This window comes from Eutrigla gurnardus (assembly GCF_963514095.1).
Source record: "Eutrigla gurnardus genome assembly, chromosome: 15".
In the NCBI taxonomy this organism is placed as follows: Eukaryota; Metazoa; Chordata; class Actinopteri; order Perciformes; family Triglidae; genus Eutrigla; species Eutrigla gurnardus.
In genome coordinates this window covers 5,766,054-5,788,255 of record NC_139938.1, presented here as the reverse complement: position 1 = coordinate 5,788,255, position 22,202 = coordinate 5,766,054, and the positions used below count along the sequence as shown (strand labels likewise).

Below are 22,202 nucleotides of genomic sequence, written 5' to 3'. Positions count from 1 at the left end.
AGCGTTCGGCGGATTCTTGGAAAAAGTAGTGGAAGCTGTTAACACAGCGATGTGATATTTGTTCAGAGACAATCTGGTTTGCCTGGGGACGGCATGTTCTCTTTCACTCACTCACGCCTTCCTTTTATAACAAATCCAGAAAAAAAACGATGGACTCAAAGATGAATGCACTTTGTTCATCTGTTATTAATATTATTTTTAAAGCCTATCCAATTATTAAGTGTGGGTGAGGGGTGGAATCAAGCATTTTCTAGACAACGTTGGTAATGTTGGTTGACAACGAATGGGAAAAAAAATGCTTATTTTAAGATGTAAAGCAGTGATGATGTTCTCCAAACTTGTGAAGTGCAGGTAACGGTTTTATTTTGAGAAAGCTGTGGCGACAAAGCGAGAGCCTCTGTTTCACTAAAGCTGGGTCAAAATATGCAGAGAGAGAGAGAGAGAGAGAGAGAGAGAGAGAGAGAGAGACATTTGGTGCTTTCTGTTTTCATCTAGCGAACGAATGTACTTTGACATCTCTGGGGAAAACGGTTACTGGTTGCCTTCGCAAAGTGCGATGGAAAATGGTCCTACTTTTTCCCCTTTTTTTAAGAGATGGGTCAGGGAATATGACAACGCTTCAGGGCATTTAGCGTAGTGGGTGGAGTGAAGGGGAGGAAATAGGATTAACAGAATATAACAGAGGATAGATGAGCCCTTTCTTTTTTCTTGGTCAAGTGGTTTGCCCGTTAATATTTCAGCATTTGAAGAGAAACATCGGAATTAACCGATATTTGACGTTTCACGCCCCTTAAATGAATCAGGGGACACGTAACGGTAACAGACGGTGAATGTGGATTTGATTCATTCCATCATAGTTTTAGAAAAAATATTTGTCTATCTGACATATTATGGTCCGTACCCGCTCCATTCATTATTCATCCAGCAGTGTCGAGCTGAAACAGGAAGACCTCTGAGTTTTACATTAGGAGTTGTGTATGTCTCTTCGCTCTGTGATGTCAGAGACGAGTACAGTCACGACTGTCTCCCCTCGGGCTCCGGGGGAGGATTTCCTGACCCTAATGCCTCAGAATAAGGAGGACGCAGGATAGTACAGCTTACTATATCGCTTCATTCGCAGCAGGGCTGACAAATAAAAACACAACTGTGATCACATTTGTATAATTTAAAAGGTTTGCGATCCAGTTGAGATCATTAATAACATATTGTACGATCCTATTACTCTTTATTAAATCAGCTAGTTTCGCAGGCAAACTTGCTAACTCCAACGCCGCTGGGGAGTGCCAACGCCGCTCCGTACTGCGTCGACTCAAATGCATAAATTTCCCTCCACACAGCTGCTGCACGTTTTTTAAGCAATTAGCAATCTTATACACCCAGGTGGTGTTTAGCACATGTATGCCAATCCATTTGTATTTGCAAGCTGAACCACAATAGCTACTTCTAGTTCAGTCGGATTCATGCATTGAAACGTGCAGTAAGTGTAGTCGAGGGCTTTAATGTGTGTGTGCATTGATTTTTTTTTTTTTTGCATTTGGGTTTTGAGCGAACGGGGCTTAACAAAAGAGACGTGCCACTTGTGAATGGTTTATTTGGAATAGTTTTGGTGCAGACACAGACTGAAGAGTCCCTGTGGATGCGAGTCGGATCATATCCTGGCTGCGTGCCCTGCAGGAGGGCGTAAGTCTGCCCAAGCGTGCACACAAATGTGTGTCTGAACACTTGTTTAAGCCACATTCAGTGACCGTCTCGGCTTCACCATGCCTTTGGGTCAGCGAGACTTTGGTTGGACTTTGCGTGGGGGGCTTGGACCCTATTAAAATTTCATTCTCCATTGTGGTGATGCACTGAAATGTTCTGTTGCGGCGTACAATGAGATATTTAATAAACCAAGCAGACATTGCATCCCATATATTAAAAACCCCAGATAATATTCCTTTATTCCATCAGAGTGAACTAATTGGCTAATTGTTTATTAAACTTAATGCTGGTCGGAAACTTTCATGAATATTTCCATTAAAACAAAATGTTTTTGGTCAAATGTGCTGTTGTTTCACACACTAGCATGTGCAATGAGCTCCGTTCTCTCAGCAATGGAAGGCAGACACATGACGTGTCAGTCTGTGCTGTTATTACAGTGACAAACACTATAGTTAGTGAGGCTAAAGTGCAGACTGACAGCTTTGATTGGACTGTATTTTTAGTCATATCCAATAATAACGAGCAGTATAGTCCCATGCCCTTTTCTCACACTTACATTCTTTACTGAGGGTCGTATTAGCATTGTTTTTATACATTGTCAAAAATATTTATGGGATGTGATCTGTGCGAGCCTGCAAGCCGTTAACATCACCGTGACACATGCTGTTTACAGTAACTGTCAAGTTCCTCGTTCCCATCTCTGCATTTCAAAGTGTTTTCAGAAGTTGTTGATCTTTTCTGGTCAAACAGAGATTTTTCACGCAATATGTAAAAATAAAAATCCATTTTGTGAACCATCAGAAATGAATCATCCTGTCCTCCATCAGTTACTGTAGCCCTTATGTGTCTGTGCCTTTATCCTGGTGTTAAAATATATCAATTTATTATTATTTCCCCCAAATTAAAAACATAAAAGCAGCTATCTGGCACTTCAGATGTTGTTTGCTCACACTCAGACCACTCAGACCCAAAGATTTAAAGAGGAGAGTGAAAACGAGTCATCCCAAGGACAAAGCCCAACAAAGGACAAATGACGAACTTCTAAGTTCTGAGTCCTGAGTTTTGTTCGTGATTTGTGCGGCGAGTCTGAGGGAAGAGGTCGTAGATAAACCGAGTGGCAGAGAGAGAGAGAAGGGGACAAGGACAGAACTGGGGGAAAAAACAAATAAACATAAACATAATTAAATGATATTTGAATAAAAGTAGGTTTTGCAAAAAAAGTACATATTGAAGCACAGCTGTTTTCAGTGTTGTTTTTGATCTTCATGCCCTTTTCCACTACAATACCACAAAACATTATCGGAATATAGTGATTCAGCACTGCCTCATAAACCAATCATTGAAATGTTTCTGTTCTCTGCATCAGCACTTCACATTTTGTGGCCTGATCATTCCCACTGAAGCAGTGTGAGGCTGGAGGGGGGGTTAGGTGTTTAGCATCAAATTAGGACTAAAGATGCATAGAAGGAAAGAGAATCTGTAATGATAAAACACAGATGAATCAGTGTCATGCAATCTATTCACTCACAAAATCCACTGCCAGGTATAGTGTCTCTCTTTCTTCCCTCTCTTTGCTGCATGCTAGAAAAGGTATCAGTAAAGAGCAGATGAAAGGAAGGAAAACATGTAATCTGAATTGACTCCAGCCCTATCTGCACTCCTGCGTCTTCTTCAGCCTTCCTGTCCGTGTTGAGTGAGCAGGTGGGGTTCTGGTGAAATCTCTAAAGACAGATGTCTGCATATAAATGCAGAATGGTGTTGACCAATCACGTTTGAGACGGATTCGGTCACACGCAGTTAAACAGTCGATGTGGATTTAAAGAGGCTGAATGCTCCGGCCAAAAATGCGACCTCGGAACTGGATACCGATGTGACAATGTGGTTGTAGACGTCGTATCTCAACTCCAACTAGCTGAGGGGTTCCGAGATTAGCTGCTAATATCCCAAGTTTTTTGGGGGATAAAACCTAGTCTGACAACAACAAAGAAATGAATACATTCTAGGCTTGTCTTAAATGGAGAGCTCAAGGCTCAGGGAATACCCCAGTGTGGCACAAATGCTCAATTACCATGGCAATTATTTAAAATGTTTTTGAAGCACACAGATGTGATGTATGTAATCGGACATTTAAAAAATGGCCCTAAAATGAAGGCAGCATTGTATGTGAGCTTATATGATGATAGGCAACGCAGTGTGTGTGGAGTCTCGTGGTTACAGTGAGTGTGGCTGCACGGAGCACCCTGAATGGATAATCCTTGTAAACCTTAAGTTGTGTGAATATTGAAGTGGGCTAAGTGTTATCTGTTCATGTAAGGGAGTCGATGTGCGTAGCTGTTTACATGTCGACAGCATGTACTGTAATCATGTAAATGAGGCGCGGCCTGCTCTCCCCGTTCCTTTGCTAGCAAAGGAATTAGGATGGATGAGTGCATTTTACCAGAGTTGTTTCATGAGCACGAGCTGAGAGTAACTGCTCTTTACTTAGTTGTTGTTTCTTTTTTCACGTGCACTCTCTGAGCAGCAAAAACACATTTACATTTTTCATCAATGTAGTTAAACATGTGCAAACAATGCATAATGCACGCCTTCTGTCTGACGATTGCCTTTTAACTTAGAGTATTGAAACCGGGGGGGAAATCCATTTTTCTGAGTTGCAAAAATTGAGCATTATGCTTAATCTGATGCCCGTCTTTGGATGCAACTGAATTTATCAAAGAGGTTTAAAGGAATTTGAAACTTTCGCCTTTTGGAACATAAGTGAAATTTAATTTTCCATCCAAAGTACAGTATTTGCATGCCGTCCTTCTTCTATTTTTCAGTGACTTCAGTGTTTCTTTTGTTCCCTCAGGTCCTCCAGTCGTCGTAGGAATGAGCATCAACATAGCGAGCATCGACTCCATCTCAGAAGTAAACATGGTAAGTTACAAACTTACTTATGATCCCTCACTGGCTTCCCACTTGTGGTTGTTGGACTGAATGACCAAAGTACAGTGTAGCGTCTTTGGAGGCGTGCAAGAAATTTATTCATTGTTCCACTGAATTTACTGTCTTGGACGATGTTTTTGGCTAACAGCTAACAGCTCATAGCTAACAGTAAGACAACGAGTGGGTTTCATTTTGTTTTTTGAAAGATGGGGGGGGGGGGGGGGGGGGTATTTAAAGGGTGGGGTTTATTTTGTATACGTTACCTCTTCAAATCCAAAGCATACTTTGATTTTGAATATGTTTATGATCTGAGATGCTATCTTCTTTTATGTCTGCATACTTTTGATCAATTTTAGAGTGTGAATTTTAAATTTCACAAGGGGTGAACACAACACGTCCAGTGTGCTTTTTGTAAGCAGTCGTAGATTAGTTGTGTTTTTGTCAATCTATGTTAGAGAATCTCTCCTCAAATATGCATTTGAAATTGAGGGTTGATTGAGTTGTGTGTCAGTAGTATGGCTGAGTGATCAATAAGGACTTGTGTGTCCATTCACTTCATCATGAGTGATACTTTTCAGTACAAAACACGTTCATTAATTACAACACACGATGTGAGGGATACGAGCTGCCTTAATATGCATCGTGCTGCGAAGTGGGGTAATATTCATATATATTTGTATAGTTAGAAATGATCTGAGATGATGGCACACATTATATCAAATCGTTGGACTGTGTAGATTGAAAATGAAGCCAACGTGTATCTTTTATTGGTCTGACTGTAGACTTTAGTACTTTACCGGAGAGGCAACGATGCATTAGCTAACAGACATTACATCTCCACTTAACCCTCCGAAACCCAAGCAGGATTTTATTGATTTTTCTTCTCCTTTTTAAACAGTCGTTTGCAAGCTTCTGATCAAGAAAATATTTAATTGTTTTTATGTTTTGGTTTTTGCAGGATTTTGTGGAAATATGGTTTGTCTCACTATATTATAAGTTTCCCGCCCAAAACGTTGCTATGATACAGTTTAAAGTCTGGGGTATTGGGAAATGAGGTGTACATTCAATCAGGAATAGTTACAACTAGATTTTGCCATTTCACATCTCCCAGATGTAATAATGTTAATATAGGAGCACCAGTACAAACACAAAAGCATTTTTTTCCTCAACTCCTCCCGTATCTAATGACATTGTGCACAACTGAATTGTTTGGGTCGTGTGACTTCATACGAGTGTTTCCTTCTCCCCAGGACTACACCATCACAATGTATTTCCAGCAGAGCTGGCGGGACAAGCGCTTGGCGTACGGTGAGCTGAAGCTAAACCTGACTCTGGACAACCGTGTAGCAGACCAGCTTTGGCTCCCTGACACCTACTTCCTTAATGACAAGAAGTCCTTTCTTCATGGTGTGACAGTAAAGAACCGCATGATCCGACTGCACCCAGACGGCACCGTCTTATACGGGCTGAGGTAAGAACACTTTTCTCTGGTGGTTTATCATATGTGGCTAAATAAAAACTCTATAGTTGGTGTTGTTTTCCATCCTTTTGTTTCCTCCATTTCAACATGTTTCTACTTGGTGAACCTGAATCACTGGTACTCGTCACAGTTTTCAGAGCTGATTTACAGAAACAAAAAGAAAGATACGGCTGTTGAGATTCTGTGAGTTTGAACTAAAACAACGAGGAATGAAGTAATACCATGGCACTTTTTAAAGAGCTCACACATTGTTCCTCTTACAAATGAAATGATGAGTTCGTACGCACAAAAAGCCACCACTGCCCACTTCAATACACTGAGGGGTTTAGCGTCTACAGCCCTGCTGGTCTGGTATGACCAGCATCTTACAGTGGCCAATGTGAGAATATCACAAATTTGTCTCCAGGTGACTTTATGATTTTTCCAAAGTCAAACAGTCAGGTGAAGTGGACACATGTCGCCCGCAGCATTAACTAGAAACCTAGTCCAGGGTGATTCTCTGCCTTTTTCCCAGTGCCTGCTGGGAGTTACCCAGATAAAGGCGCAGTATAGAAAGGGGATGGATGGATTTTTCTTGTCTTTTTAAATTGTACTTTTGGAAAGATTCAATAATGCAAGAAGATGAAGCCTGGATGTACAGGAAAATTGTTTAATTCATGGTGGGACAGGCTTCACCCCCGTGTGATCCCACACAGCATTAGCACATTTAGTAGATCGGTAGATGGCATCAGCATTGAGAAATCTAGAGCACGAGTAAACGCTTCATTAAATGTTAGCCAGACGACTTACTGTCGTTGGATGGGAAGGATGAGTGAGTCTTGTTCACAGTAGACTGCTGAGGACATACTCATGATAACTTCTAGCTGCTGCCCTTATCATTACCTCTGTGGCAGAAATACAGCAGTGAAAATGGTGATAACCTCACAAGACATGCGGCGCCAGAAAAACAAGATAAGCATCAATTATGACAAATGTATTTCTGGCAACAAAAACAAACTTGGAGGCTTTATTTATAAATGCAATAGTCAACAAAGTACAATAACAATATTTTGGAGAGCGAGAGGGGTACGTTCAATCCAAGACTGATTGTCCTGGAATTTATTTGTTTTTAATAAAAGGTTCAAAATACTCATAACGTCAATGTCCCTGATCACTGTGACAAACGAGACAATTCAGTCATCAATAAATGTTCATAGAGGGACCCATCTCAAATCCCCGGGGGACGGCTAAAAGTACGACAGCGTCCTGAGGTTTGTTCAAGCTCCGAATGCATTGTCGTTGCTTTTCTTAACACGAGTCGTTAAAATAAAGTAGTTTGACGGAGGCTGGGAACGTGTTTTTGTACCATGAATAAAAGAAAATGGCAGTGACAAGGTGTAGATCATATGAAGTAATGAATTATTAATGCGACAATCAGTATTCAGCAAATTGGTGCTGACACAAAAGGAGATTTGACAGCCAAAAGTTTTTTTTTTCTCCTTTTTATGACTCTTCACAAGGTGTCAGAAAATGCAATCTCACTGCTGCTGAAGAGCACGCTGCAAATGTCTGCTGGTTGCTTGTTCTTTAGCCTCTCTGACAATCGCACATGGGTTTGGCGATGTATGAGGGCCGCCTTGTAGCCGCATGGTGGGACCCTGAGAAAGGTCCAGAGCAGGATGAATGTATCATTGTTTTTAGAAATGCGTCAGCAGGTGACCAGTGGGGCGTGCGTCAATAAAAGCCAATCAAATCGCCTTCTGTCTTCCCCTTCTGCTGCTGTTTAATGGCTACTGAGCAGACAAAAGCACCACAAACATCCTGCAAGCAGTAGTGGGTAACACACTGCTATAAGTAAGAATTACCCATAATTCCACATTAATCAATGAATTAAATCTGTTTGATTGCTTTAAATGTATATGAATGAAAAACTTCCTCCTCCGAATAAATCCTGTGTAAACGGGATCAATTTCATGGCGTTTGGTGCCAAAATGACGCCGCTCCGCCTGATCTGAATAAACATTGCCAGCTGCTCGGCTCGCCGTACGAACCTCAGCACACCCGTGTTCCTCCGCAGCCCGGAGAAGTAGCGAAGGAGGCACAAGCGTAGTAGAATGGACTTCTGCCAGAAGAAAATAGCATTACACCTGCATTCGCACCTCTACTGGCTTCGTGCCCGCATGCAACACAAATCCAAGGCTGTTGCCGGGGACGCCGGCATCTTCCACCATCTTCGAGCACACTGCACAGGGGTTTGCTGCTCCCGTCACCCACTGCAGTGATGCAAGAAGGCGGATGGCGTCGGGCCCTTTGATACGTCCCCCACACCATTTTTTTTGTTTTTCAGCAGTGTAGAGTAATCAGAAGCCTTGTGGAATCGACATGCCGCAGTGATGTCAGAACCTTTACAAGCCTCCTGTACGTGTGCAATTACAGCGCTTTGTGAAAATGTTTGACTTTGCCCAAGGGTTGTGTGGACATTTTGTTTTCCTGAGAACAATAGATGTTAGATGTTGCGAATCAGTTCATTTGAATGTTGCGCCTCTCAAGTTTGGCCGCTCGAGGTTTTCTCAAAATGCGTTTTCCTTGTAAAGACCACCCTGTTTGAATCCCCCCCGTGCTACTCCCGAACACAGGAGAATGCATACTGTGGACAATCACATTACACACACTGCTGCACCGAGTGCTGCGCTCTCACCTATTCACTCACTGTGAAATGTGCTGATACCGCTCTTTGCCTTTTTTTTTAAACCATTATTTACCTTGAATCCTAGTGTTTAAAGTGATTTAAATCCAAGCAGCGCTAACTTGTGTTGATCAACCTCTTCTATTTTCATATTCATTTTATATAACAGGGGGAAATATTCTACTTTTTGTTGCATTACATTTATTTGACATTTATAGTCACTGGTTAGATTTCAGATTAGGACTTTACATAAAAACACTGATACAACACATCGCATTGATCAAGGTTAAAGCAGTGTTTTGGATTTTCACTTTCAGATGTCTATGAGTTGTTAGCAGTTCTAACCCCTTCAAGATGGTTGCATTTAAACATCTGTTGAAAGCCCAAAGAGATAAAAAAAAAAATCCAATTTATCATAAAAAGAGAAAAAGAAAAGTCCCAAAAGTTTGTGTAGCTGATAGTTTTCTCTCATTAATTATCTCACGACCCTCAAATGTATCTAGTTTGCTCTGGACCAAACTACCAAACTGTATGTAAAGTCATTAAAACTAGCTAATTCTGCCTGCTTATGACTTAAATGTATGGACAATATTATGATCACTGACAGGAGACATACTGCAGAACAAGTTATTTTTCTTTATATACGTTTCTGGGCATTAAGGTACATTTTGCTGATAATACCTCAGGGTGGTTTCAGGGTCGGGCCCTGATAATACTGGACTGCAGGACCGCAGGACTTTTACTTGGTATACTACTACTTTCACTTCAGCAAACAATCTGAGTGCTACCGTTGCGTAAATAAAGTGGATTGGAGACTATATGTACTGTCCATAAGTGTGCATTTGCCCATAATTCCTTTCCCCCGGGAGTCGCCATGAATTGTGAGCATCAAACGTGGGAGGAATGATGGTGTTCTCGAGGTCCAAAATTCAATCAAATCTTGAAAACTGCCCCGAACCACATCCTTGGAATGAATGTGATTTTGCAAACCTTGCTTAAATTGTCATTTTTGTTTACTTGAGATATGCTGTGGCTATATTTCAACCTTGCGCTTTATTTTTTTTATGTGAGGAGGAGGGAGGGAGGGGAGGGGGGGCCGGGCCTGAAGACTGCTGAGCGGTGCAGGAGAGAGTTTGGGTGATGCAAACAAAGTCATTTGAAAACGTCAATAAAAGAAGTTGGTGTCGGTAGAAGGTGTCCGGTAGAAAGTGTGCGAGATGGAACTGGATTTTTTCTTTCCGAACTTGCCAGTGAGTTGAGAGGCTGAATCGTTGTTAGCAGACTAACCGGTTTGGTACTCCGGGTCCCGAGAGCATTGAGGGCTTTGTTGAGGAAAGCGTTCTCCAGATGGTGGTTTCTCTCTTCCCCGTCTCGTGAATCTCTGTTTATTAAACCACGGTGTCGTACTATGATCTTCTCTTGTGTAGGTGTCAAAACTATTGCTCATGTATGTGTTCCTGTCTGTCTGGGTTCCAGGTTGCTTTTAGTCGTCACGTAAATGGAGCACGAAACGCCCACAGTGGCCTGTAGAAATGAGTGGAATACGCCTTTAATTGTGAATCAGAAGGTTTTCACCTCCTCAGACACCTCTCAGCGATGACGACAAACCAATACAAGCCGTCTGACGAATGCGTATCGGGGTTGAAATCTAGGAAGTAAGCGGCCCGCTGAGTTTCGGGCTGCGGTGCCTTGCTCAGGTCTGAGGCGGCCGCTGACCGTCTCTGGTGGGACTCTAAGTTGCTGACCTACATCTGCTGACATTTCCAAATCCCAGGCCCCTCGCTGTGAGCCGTCCCGACTTGTGCCTACTCAATGAGGATCCTCTCCTGACTTGTTAACTCTCACATATAAAGTCAATTTTATTCGCCCTGGGGTTTTTTCTTCTTCACCCCCTCCTCTCTGCCAGGGGTAAAGAATTCATTCCTGTCCATTAGTCCGAGCTGCTGCTGCTGCTGCTGCTAATGCTGCTGCTGCTGCTAATGCTAATGCTAATAGTGCTGCTAATGCTAATACTGCTGCTGCCGCTGCTGCTGCTGCTGCTGCCACTGCTGCCAGGGTTTCACTGCTTCACTGTGGTACCGGGGGTATTGTCTTTCAAGGACGGTAAAAGTTGTCTTGACAGGATGCGTCTTCCTGTTTATGATCGCGGAGCGCCACGCAACCAAAAGAGGTTTCAGCCAACACACTTTACTTTCTCCAGGTTGGAGTTTGTTCCATTTTTTAAGATGCATATTGGGAAACTTTTTTTTTTTTTGTGTGTGTTGACTTTTCTGTGACCGCTACTGATAAAGGAATGTTCCTTGGTAGAGTTGGTAGATAGGCTTTTTTTAATTTCATTCTATTGTGTTGGAGGATGTGGATAGTTCACTGTTATTAGACGTGACGACCCTGAAACGTAGTTTCTCAAAGCTTCATACTCTGAATGACCGGATCATGTATGAAGGCGTTTTTGTATAGCAGCAACAAACTCAGCACACCAACATGAAGAAATTCTAAATTTTTGACCGGAACATTCTGATTGCCAACTGACCTCTCCCACTAATGTAACTAGGTGTGATGTTATCTCCTCCCAGCGAGTGTCAGCAGTGGCCCGCTGTACGCTGCGAGGCAGCAGGGAGCTGCGGTACAGTAGAGCACAACACAATGCAGTTTGAGCAGCTTAATGCTTGTGCAGCAGAATGCAGCTCTGTGTCATTGTGAATAATAAATATATACCTGTCACATATTTTGTTTATGCATTATTTTCTTTACCCTTCTGGTGCCTCCTGTTATCGCCGACCCCGAGGCCCCGCATGTTTGTTTGTGTGAATCTGGCCCAATCAGCTTCAGCAGATCATATTTTGTTTTCCAATTACCCGCCGACAGCACTCTGTTCACCCCACCATGACCAATTTTCAAACTCTGCGTTCAAGCAATACATTTCCAATGCAAACAGCTTATTATCTACTGTATTACTAATTTGCAGGTACTGTAGATGGTAGCGAGCTCACTGCGTCGATGTAAATCCTACAGACTTTTAGCAGCTTTGACTTAAACATGATTGATAATGCATCCGAAATGCGAAACGTGCTTTAAAAAGGGTAAAACCTTCACATCACGCGCATCGAGCTCCGTGTCACGAGCCACGAGCACGTTCGCAGGAGAACGAGCCGGTGGCTTCTGACACCGAGATGATGAGCTGAAAATTAATTTTTCTATTTCATTTACACAGGAGGGCGGTGAGCGAAGGGAAAGCTAGTATGATGAACACATACCAGCTGGTGTGAACAGCAGAAATGTAATTACTAAAATGTGCTGCACTGGTAAATATTTCAGTTAAATGCCAAAGACCCCTACAATTTGTAGCCAATGCTGTTTTTTTCCCTTCCTGGGCTATTGGGTTTATTGATATTAATAAACTGCTCTGCATACATATTTACAGCTACCTGGCAGAAATGCACATCTCAGAACGAGCAATAAATAACATGCATTGACAAAAATTGCAGTATGCCGAGCAGTTAGTGATCCATAGAAAAGGAAATACTTCTCCACACTACTCACGGAAACATAAAGAATAAATCACATTTAAGAGTCTCTGGGAAGGTCTGTGGGAAATTCCACCCGAAAACAAAACCATCCCTTTTAATACAAGAGAACGATGGTTTTGTCAAATACACACAGACGGTGTCTGCAGGTCCCGTGACCCTGAACCCACAAACACAGTAACTAAGATACATGCGTTATTGGCAAAATGTCTTCTCAATAATATAAGTTTAAAAGGTAGCCATGAATTATTGAACTGCTGCGGCGTTTTCAACAAACAGCCACAAAAAGAATGACTCTGAAAAGTGCAACTTGAGTAAGTGGTAGACGTGCTGGTGGTTCATCATGTAGTGCAACATGTTAATCATCTGTCCTCCCTCTTAACCTTTTCCTTCATTTGTGGGGAACGTGATGTACAATGTGTGTGTTCTCTTTATGATATATATATAAGTCTCTGTTCTGTTTCCCTTAGAATAACCACCACAGCTGCTTGCATGATGGACTTGAGGAGGTACCCTCTCGACGAACAGAACTGCACCCTGGAAATTGAAAGCTGTGAGTATTTTTTTCCCTCTCAGGAAAAAGACTTTCACACTGAACGTACGCCAACCTTCAAAGGCAATGTGCGTGATTGTCTTAAAATTGCCACGTTGCCGCTGACAACGACACGTAATTAAGTGAGGGTTTGTTTTTTGTCGTGGGAAATACATGTGTGTGAAATGATTTAGGTTGACATTAATGAAATATTTTGGCGTCTTTGCCAGCGTGTGCCATTCGTCAGACGCTCGACCTCAGCAGCTGATGACTGCCTTGAGAAAGAGTGAAGAAATCACAGAGCCGGCTGAAGTGCATTGATTACTACTCTCTCAGTGTGACAGGTGGACGGGGCCCGCCACCGGATCTTTGACTTGTCAAGGCAAAATGATAACATTAATATTAGGGACCTTACTTCATCCTTCAGTACGGCTCTTAACCCCTAAATAACCGTGACCTGAGCGACCAAGGACCTTCACAGACAACCGCTTCATAACACTGGTATCATTCAACCTGTCTGTCTGAGTAAACACCCACGTCCACAGCAATCCTTCCAATAAATCGTTTTTACATGGAACAAATATGTAACAAGGCAGTAATCATTGGTTTAAGTGTCATTTAGCACCTGCTTAATCAGGAATGGTTCATTGAGGAAGTGGTCAGTCTGTAGCAGATCTAGTAGTTTTCTCTCAAATATAGTAACTTATTATTATCTTATATTATACTTAAAAGTTTAGGAAAATTAGCTCATTTGCTTTCTTGCAGAGTGCCAGGCTGTGGTTACACTTGTCTGTTTTGCGATCGGCTGCACCGGATCAGAACTCTAGCGTCTGCATGTGTTTCCACTCGACACTTAAATGCGACCGGCCTGATTGGATATCAAACGCGGCTTGAAAACACATTTCCTAAGTCTTTGCAATAAAAGTCTCCTGTTATTTTTGCTGCTTAAACTCAACTAATTAATAAACACATGTTCCTAGAAATTCTTCACAATTAAAGACCCACGTTATTTTGTTATTCAATGGCTTTTATTTTGAAGCAGCAGCAACTTTACAGGATTTGGACAGCGGGTGGCAACTGGGTTTTTCTCCTCTCCCCTTCCTGGGGACAAAATACAACAAGACAAGAAATAGTCTGGATTAGTCAAACAAGATACAGTGTGTTCATTAATATTGTTACCTTTGGACATAGACGTGCTAGCTCTGTTTCCCTCTGTTTCCACTTTATATTTTCCCTCTAGATTTAGGATTATGTATTCGATCTTCTCATCAAACTCGGCAAGGAAGCAAATTCTCTAAATATTCCTTTAACTCCGAGTTATTTAGAAGCTAGTTGATCACATCGGTTCCTCATGCGTTCTGAACACAAAACAGTTTACCTTGAAAGCCACGGGACGTCCGATTCAACTCTTTTCCCTGATTGAGTAGTAATCCCTATAGTTTATACTCTAGTTTCTCATATGGTAGCTCAGCTCAGACTCTTGAAAGGAAAGTTTTCATCTGCATCTGTAATCATCTTTGGACCTATTTATACAGCATAAAGGGGAAAATAACACAAAATTGCAGACTTAACTTTATTCAAATGATATCACGCAATATTATTTAATTGATGTCTCATGTCTTTTTTCCCCTTTTTTTTCAAATGCTTTAATTTAGACAAATCAATATCCAGGAGAGAAATACGCTTGCGGTGTAATTAAAAATTGTATTTGCTTGATCATTTTCATCGACCACTCCATCAATCAAACCGCTTGCTCAATACGGCAGATATTTGTGGTTCTTGTTGTTCGAGATAAAACTGCCGAGTGTTTACCCTCGGGGACATCAGTGGGCAATGAAATATGGATATGCCGTGAATTAAAAAAAGTTAGCAAGAATATCTGTTTATGCTCACGGAACGCTCTGCACCAGTGGGAGTCGAGCACATTTAACCGTCACTTTGATTGATTGGGTCGGCAGTTGTTTCAATTTTATGAACAATGTCACTTTTCCTCACCCTATAACCTCCGAGGGAGATTTAATGGTAATGAATCCCGGTGCTTTAGCGAGTTTAATGCCGTGCAGGTCTGGAAGTGGGGTAGTAGAATGTGAAATGTAGTAACACTTTCCGGACTGAGCGATGGCTCTGCAGTGAGCGTGTTCTGGCCTGCTGACATAAATCCTCTGCTGTGGTCATTTCCAATTGCGCTGCCAGTTGAGAATGTGTGGCAGCGCCGTTGCAAGTGACACATGTTAATAAATATTCATGCAGCAGATAACGCGTGCAGTGATATAAAGCTCCATACGAGGCTGGACACTGGAGCATGTGATTGCAGGCCGACAGAAGTTGCAGATTTAGGTGTTTTCCACTGATGGGCTTTTTTTTTTTTTTTTTGTGGTTTGGTGCCGTCTTTGATGTTGCATGGTCCAGGAGGAAACATTTCTTCTTAAACCCCACCCCCTTCCTCATCCGACTACAACCTGAAATACATCCGTAGGATTCATTTGATAAAAATCTTGTTCATAAAAATAAAAATGGTTGTACCTAAACTGACTGACCTCTCGCACTTTGTTTGAGTTTTTTCAGCATCCTGAAGGTTTTCCTAAAAGAGGGAAACATATTTTCTCCTGGATGACATTTGTTTTTTTAACATATCACTAATACGTTTCTAATCTGCACAAGTCTGTGTTATTTTAAACCAAACCATGATGGTTTTACTGAATGCAACCAAGTAGTTTTGTTTTATTTGAGTGAAAAACATTTATCACATGCTTAAAACTATAACTGTAATCCAGGCAAAAAATAGTTTCTCTTGAAATAATTCTAATGAGAAAACCACAAAAACAGCCCATCGATTTAAAAACCTGTTGTGCTGTTGATCCAGCACACAGATTCTTTTCTGGTTGGGTGTTATTAGGTCTTATAATGGGTTAAGATTAATAATCATAAATAATCACTAGCCATTTTCAGATGTAGTCACTGATTCTTGCAGTGCAACGGCCTCCACAAGACAAGATACCAAGACTGGATATGTTGCTTGGCTCTGAATGACTGTAATGAAACATAGACAGAAACAATTGGGATTTGTCAAAGCGACCTCCACTCATTATCCACACTCTTGGAACATGATTATGACATGATAATGACTGTTTCTTCACCATACTTACACTCCCCATGTTTTATGTCCCCCTCCCCTCCCAACCCCCCTCCCCCATCCGGATTTGCCCTGACCTCGACACAGATGGATATACCACAGATGACATCGTATTCTTCTGGCAAGGGGGAGACAACGCCGTGACGGGCGTCGACAAGTTAGAGTTACCTCAGTTTTCCATTGTAGACATCCGCTTGGTGTCCAGGGAGGTCAGGTTTACCACAGGTAAGGCTGCTGACACACTAAACCACAGGTCTTCACAGCCTTCAGGCCAAGGAGCCCTTGGCTTTGAGTGACACGGGGGAGTGACCCCCTATTACATATCATAGAAAATGATTTTGCTTATTAAACCGGGCCAATAATAATGTGTAGTGCACCCTATAGTGCCATGTATAAAATTAGTATAAAAATTTTAATTCTATTTTGGCGTTTCTACATCACAATTTCACAACATTTAACAAATTTAAATTGAAGATGTATATTTGCTTATTAAAGGTTGTAGTCATGTTAATGTGTATTTTTGGACATATTTACATTTTTGGAAGAAAACACATTTGGGACCCCCTGCAGTAACTTTGCGGACCCCCTAGGGGTCCCGGACCCCCTGTTGAAGATCTCTGCTCTAAACCATTCTCCCACGCTCTATAACCATCTCTGGATCCGAGTCGCCGCTGTGACTTCTGTGAGTGGGGGAGGGGGGGCATCGGCAGATCCGTCATCACTGCGGGGAGTGGGATTAGATTTGGGTCGTGCATGCAGATTGTAGAACGTTGGTTCATGGGTAAGCACAATGAATGTACAGGGATTGTTGTTTATGGTTATTTTCCTGAGTATTTCTACTTTTACTTTCTTTCACCTTTGGACAGAGCCAGGTAATTGTCTTCCTCATTATGCTATGCTAAACTAAACTAAGCTAAGCTAACCGTCGCTGCACCTTTAGCATCCTAATTCGACATGAGAGTAATATTAATCTCCCCACCCACAAATGATTTGTTCGTTATAGCAAATCAGCGTTATCTTCTTATTTCAGTTAACGTCGGCGACCAACAGACAAAAAGGTAAAATTCAAGTGTAATTCTCATGTTGGAGAAACCCATGAACATTAATCTGGGATGTACTTGGGTGATCTAAGCCGCTTGTCTTGGGTTTGATGAAGTATGTTTGCGAAGGTATTGATTCATTAAAAGATTTACAGGAACCTGGAGATGATGAGGTCATTCATCACGGTGTGTTCCCCCCATAGCAAATAGCCTTTTAGATTAAAACCATCACGCCTATCTGAAGCCTTTTCTCTTTGGTGACATATTATAAAACTGTAGATCGAATGCGCAGAATGGATTTTCACTATATTTAGTGCAATTTGTATAGTTTCCCGCCTCATAAACACCCAGTTGGAGCTGAAGCGGCGAGAGCCTGCTTTGATGTATATATCGCTGTGTGCAGCAGCATCGCATTGTTGTGGATGTTTAAATTAAAGTGCAGTCAAAAGACCAATTAACGTCTTGGCACAGGCAGACGATGTTTTACCCGTAAAAATGCACAATGGAACGAGTCGCTGCCTTGCAACCGCGTGCTGTGTATTCTCCTGTACGTCCTCCTTCGGCGTAAAGGCGTGCGTTGCAATTATGCAACTCTAAAATGCCCTTTTGCTAATGTTTAGAGGACAGAGAAAGTGCGAAAAGAAAAAGCAGAGCAGCTCTCTGTGACAATTCTCGGAGGGATGCTGGAGCTGCCTGCTGAGATAGGGGGTTGCAGAAAAATCTGCCGTGTTTGCGACTTTCTGCCATGTTTAATTGGAATCGAACTTGTCCCTGGAAAGGAATCCATCGCTTTGGGGAAATTAAGTGCTCCATCCGAACAAATGGAGAAATGACTACCCTGCGCGTTGTCAAAGTGCAGACTTTGGAACTCTTAAGTTGTGCCAACGTCTCTCCCCTCCTTCACTCCTTCTTTCCACTGATGCGCATTCACGCCGGCCTCTTCTCCTTCCAGGTTCATATCCGAGGCTTTCACTGAGCTTCAGGATTAAGAGGAACATTGGATATTTCATCCTGCAGACATACATGCCCTCCATCTTGATCACCATCCTCTCCTGGGTCTCCTTCTGGATCAATTATGATGCCTCTGCAGCTCGGGTAGCCCTGGGTAAGACATTACTAAACCTGCAGCTGTCCCCGGTAGAAGCCAGTGATTATCACCAGAGCTGACGTCACATGACTGTCACATGTTCAATGTTGTTACTTATTGGCACGTGAAACCATCAAGTTTGTCAACTAGTGCCGTGTAAACACCGGCAGTAGGCACAGTGGTGTCCATGTTGTCCAAATATGGAGGGATGAGCACAAATGATGAGTTCCCCTCTCACTATTTTGATGACGTTTACATTCCTGTGTGACAAAAAGGCTCTCAGTTTTATATTTCTGACAAAAACACATAGAAGAGTAGAATTTACCGGCCTTTGACCTGATGAAAGAATCAAGTAACTTAACCTAGATTAAGTAAAAAGCCGCCCTGCATCATTATATGAAGCCTTTTGCGTTGTTTAAGCTATGAAATGAACGTGACTCAGTGACGTAGCGTCACATAACAAAAAACAACAAAGTAAAAGGCCCCGTGTTTGTAAAACATATATAAAATATTTACAATTATTGCAATCCAATGCATTAGTAGTACTAATCATGTACGATAATACAGCCATTCCACTGTTTATTTACTTTATTGAATGTATATTTTTCTGATATCATTTAGGATACAGGACGTAGGTCGTAGGTCAGATGATGATGTCAGTGTCAGTAACTCCTGTGTGTGACGGCCGCTCTTTTTCTCTGTTTTTCTATGTGTGTGTGTGTGTGTGTGTGTGTGTGTGTGTGTGTGTGTGTGCTGCTGTGCTCAGGTGTGACAACGGTGCTCACCATGACAACAATTAACACCCACCTTAGGGAGACTCTCCCAAAGATTCCGTATGTGAAAGCCATCGACGTCTACCTCATGGGCTGTTTTGTGTTTGTGTTCCTGGCCCTGCTCGAATATGCCTTTGTAAATTACGTGTTCTTTGGCCGGGGCCCGGCGCAACAGAAGAAAATCAATGAGAGGCTGAACAAAGCCAACAACGAGCGCACAAGATACGAAGAGAAGCGCCTGAGGGAACAGGTTTGCATCTTCATCTGCTACCTCTCTGTTTACCGTGTCAGTCAGCCACGTTATGCCACATATGATTTCTAGCCATTTAATCCACAGACACATATGCAGCATTCCCTGACTAATCTTCCTAGAAGCATACTGAGGTCACCACAGCCCAAATATGTATTCACCAACCATCATCCATTGCTTCTACCTCGAGCAGTGACTGCTTTTTATCGAGCAAAGCCCTTTTCATTGAGATAGCGATTCATCGAGCTCAACAGTGGTGTAAACATTCTCATTTCTTATTTAGGTTGTTGTCTATGTTTATGCTGCGGGCTTCATTCACTCTCACTCCGCCGCCAATGTCTTTTTCTAAACTAAACCGGAAGGAAATATCAAAACGCACAAATAGGAGGCGTCCGTTATTTAAATTTGGCGGTGGCTGAAGTGGTCCGACTGAATGAAACCCCGACCCTCTGTTCTTCTGTGTGTGAAGTACTAAATGCTATGCTTACTCCAAGTTGTTTACTTGTGTACTTTATGTCTTATGCCTTGTGTAATTTTGAGAGAAAAAAAATGTGCTTATTTGCCGGAATTTTATAGCCGTTTTAATGTTCTCTTCATTTTTCTTTCACATTGCAAGGACTCCATTTCCGCGCCGTATCAAACCAACACCTTCAGGTCATTTACACAGCGAAGAAATCTGTATCTCGAGGAACAAAGAAAAGTTGGGGTACATTTTATTTAGACATCATATCAGCTGTAGGCCAGCCCTCAAAGTAAAGTCAGATATGTGAATAGCTGTTAACTATTTGTGTGGCATGCAAGAAAATGACGTTCCATATCATCCCTGCATTTTTGACAGCTTGGGGGACGGGAGGGGGGTTTAACGTAAAGTTTCATTATTGAGGGATTGTGGGGTTACGCTCGCCATTTCTCCTCCGCTGACTCCTGTTGTCCCCCCCTCCCCCCTTTCCTCATAGGTGGATGCTTACGGCAACATCCTCCTCACCACGCTGGAGATGAACAACGAAGTGATGCCTTCTGACGTGGGAAGCAGCGTCAGTGACTCTCGGAATTCGGTCATGTCCTTCGACAGCTCCGGGGTCCAATTCAGGAAGCCCATGGCGCCCCGAGACGGCTTCAGCCACCACTCGCTGGACCGGAGCGCCATGCGGAGCCGGGCCAACTGTCGGCTACGACGACGCTCCTCCAAGCTCAAGTTGAAAATCCCAAACCTGTCCGATGTGAGCACCATTGACAAATGGTCCCGGGTCATTTTCCCCATCACCTTTGGATTTTTCAACCTAATCTACTGGTTGTACTATGTGAATTGATGTGCATCCCACTAGGAATCATGGGCCATATTTTGAGAGCACATTAAATTGGCTTTGATACAGTTCCAAAATATGTATACACATATACAAGTTGAACATATGTATATGCATATTTATATATATTATATTTATATATACACACGTGTGAAATCTGAAGGACCTTTCTGCTGTACAAATTATTAATAGGATGACTTGAATGTTTAAGAATAATTGTGCGAGAAGAATTTCAAGGCTTTGAGTTTCTTTTTCCTCCCGAAAGAAAGAAAGAAACAAACAAAACAAACTCGTGAGCCCACCTGGGGGTTTTTGGAACTAAAGACTGCATGATATTTTTGCTAAAAAAAAAAACCCAACGAAAAAAGCGAAAGTGAAAGCTCTCGAAGGGAGAAAAGATGTCTCAGAGTCCCATTGACTTTTTATTGATACTTATTGTAATCCTCTACTGCAGCTCATGAAATCAGTGGTGGCTCGTCTGTTCAGGCATCAGCTGAGTGAGATCCTTGACACCCCCCCTCCCCCCTCTTGGCCCCGCCGCCCGAACCCAACCCCCCACCCACGACCCCGCCCATCGCCCCCCTCCCCCCCATGGATAACATGCACGGAAATCTCCGGTTCTACTATGTACAGCAACCTTGTTTGGATTATGTGTTGTTCCTTGGGTTTTTTGAAGTGATATCGTTCTCTTTATCAGACATCAGCTCTGACCGACGGGCCCGTTAGAGGCTCCTGAGGACGGGATGTTTGACCGCCGCATTCCCGACCCAGAGTCAACGCAAAACTTGTGTTCCTTTCTCTTCTCATGTTATTTTTAGAAACACGTCCTTGGTGGTGGTGGTGGTGGGGGGTGGGGTGGGGGGGTCTTTTTCATTATGGTTGAAAACAAGTGCTGATTATTGTAGATATGATTTTGTCTTGAAAAATACTGTGATTTCAGAGAGTGTGGGAACATGTTCTAGAGCTAGGGCATTATGAGGTAAACGAGTCAGAGGTATGCATTACTCATTTTGATTGTGTGAGAAAAGAAAAAAAAAAACATATTCTATACATTTTATCATTGGGTATTCTCATGAAAGTATACGCGTGCTGTTTATTTCCTCCCGCCGATCGATTCTCACGCTCTTCAGACGCAGAGTTCATTGACATCCTGCTTCGTGTTTCGCTCAGAGGAAACGGGAGGATTTGCTTTTTCTGTGATTCGTTTGGAAATGATTCCGCAGAAAAGATGTGAGCTTGATGTATTTATATTCAAAAGAGTCGACATATCAGCCCGCAGTTGGACCAGTTGTCATTCGGTATACGGTGTTTCTTTATTTGTGCGTTTCTGTTGGTGAGGGCCGGATTATTTGATTGGGATGGTTAATGGGCAGCCTGGCCTGAAAGTTTTCACACTCAAACTCGATCAGTGCCGTCACACGAACACTCCGAACCCCCCAGGATCAGAAACATCAGCCTAATCAGGAATGATGCAGCAATTCTTTGGGGAGAAAATGTGTGATAAATAGCCATGAATTGAAAAAAAAAAAACAGCAACCAAAAGCCTATAATCCATATGCATTATTGTTTTCTCTCTCAAACACACACAGACACATTTCCAGTACTCAGGTTCATTTACAAAGTAGGAAAAAAACTGTAGGACCTTGAATTTTTTCTAAATTAAACTAGGTTGAGGAATCCAAATAACATATAAAGAAGAAGAGTGGACATTGTAGGGGGGGGAAAAAACAAATTTAAAAAATCCTCACGTGCCTGTTGAGCTTCAGCCGAAGTGCAGATCAGCATCTT

The 22,202-nt window shown here is 42.3% G+C and overlaps 1 protein-coding gene across 2 annotated transcripts in view; it reads left to right on the top strand.

Annotated features, from left to right (window-relative positions):
• gabrb4 (gamma-aminobutyric acid type A receptor subunit beta4) overlaps positions 1–20,924 on the top strand; it is a 45,977-nt gene extending 25,053 nt beyond the window's left edge. Inside the window, exons 3-10 of one of the 2 annotated variants that reach the window (XM_084029795.1) lie at positions 4,550–4,617; positions 5,877–6,097; positions 12,766–12,848; positions 16,048–16,185; positions 17,953–18,105; positions 18,854–19,110; positions 19,727–19,816; positions 20,067–20,924. In XM_084029795.1, coding sequence (XP_083885921.1) covers positions 4,550–4,617; positions 5,877–6,097; positions 12,766–12,848; positions 16,048–16,185; positions 17,953–18,105; positions 18,854–19,110; positions 19,727–19,816; positions 20,067–20,420 — 1,364 coding nt within the window. In that variant the 3' untranslated portion in view covers positions 20,421–20,924. The remainder of the gene's footprint in view (positions 1–4,549; positions 4,618–5,876; positions 6,098–12,765; positions 12,849–16,047; positions 16,186–17,952; positions 18,106–18,853; positions 19,111–19,726; positions 19,817–20,066) is intronic. The other variant, XM_084029796.1, reaches the window with a different exon arrangement.
• Positions 20,925–22,202: the final 1,278 nt, after the last annotated feature.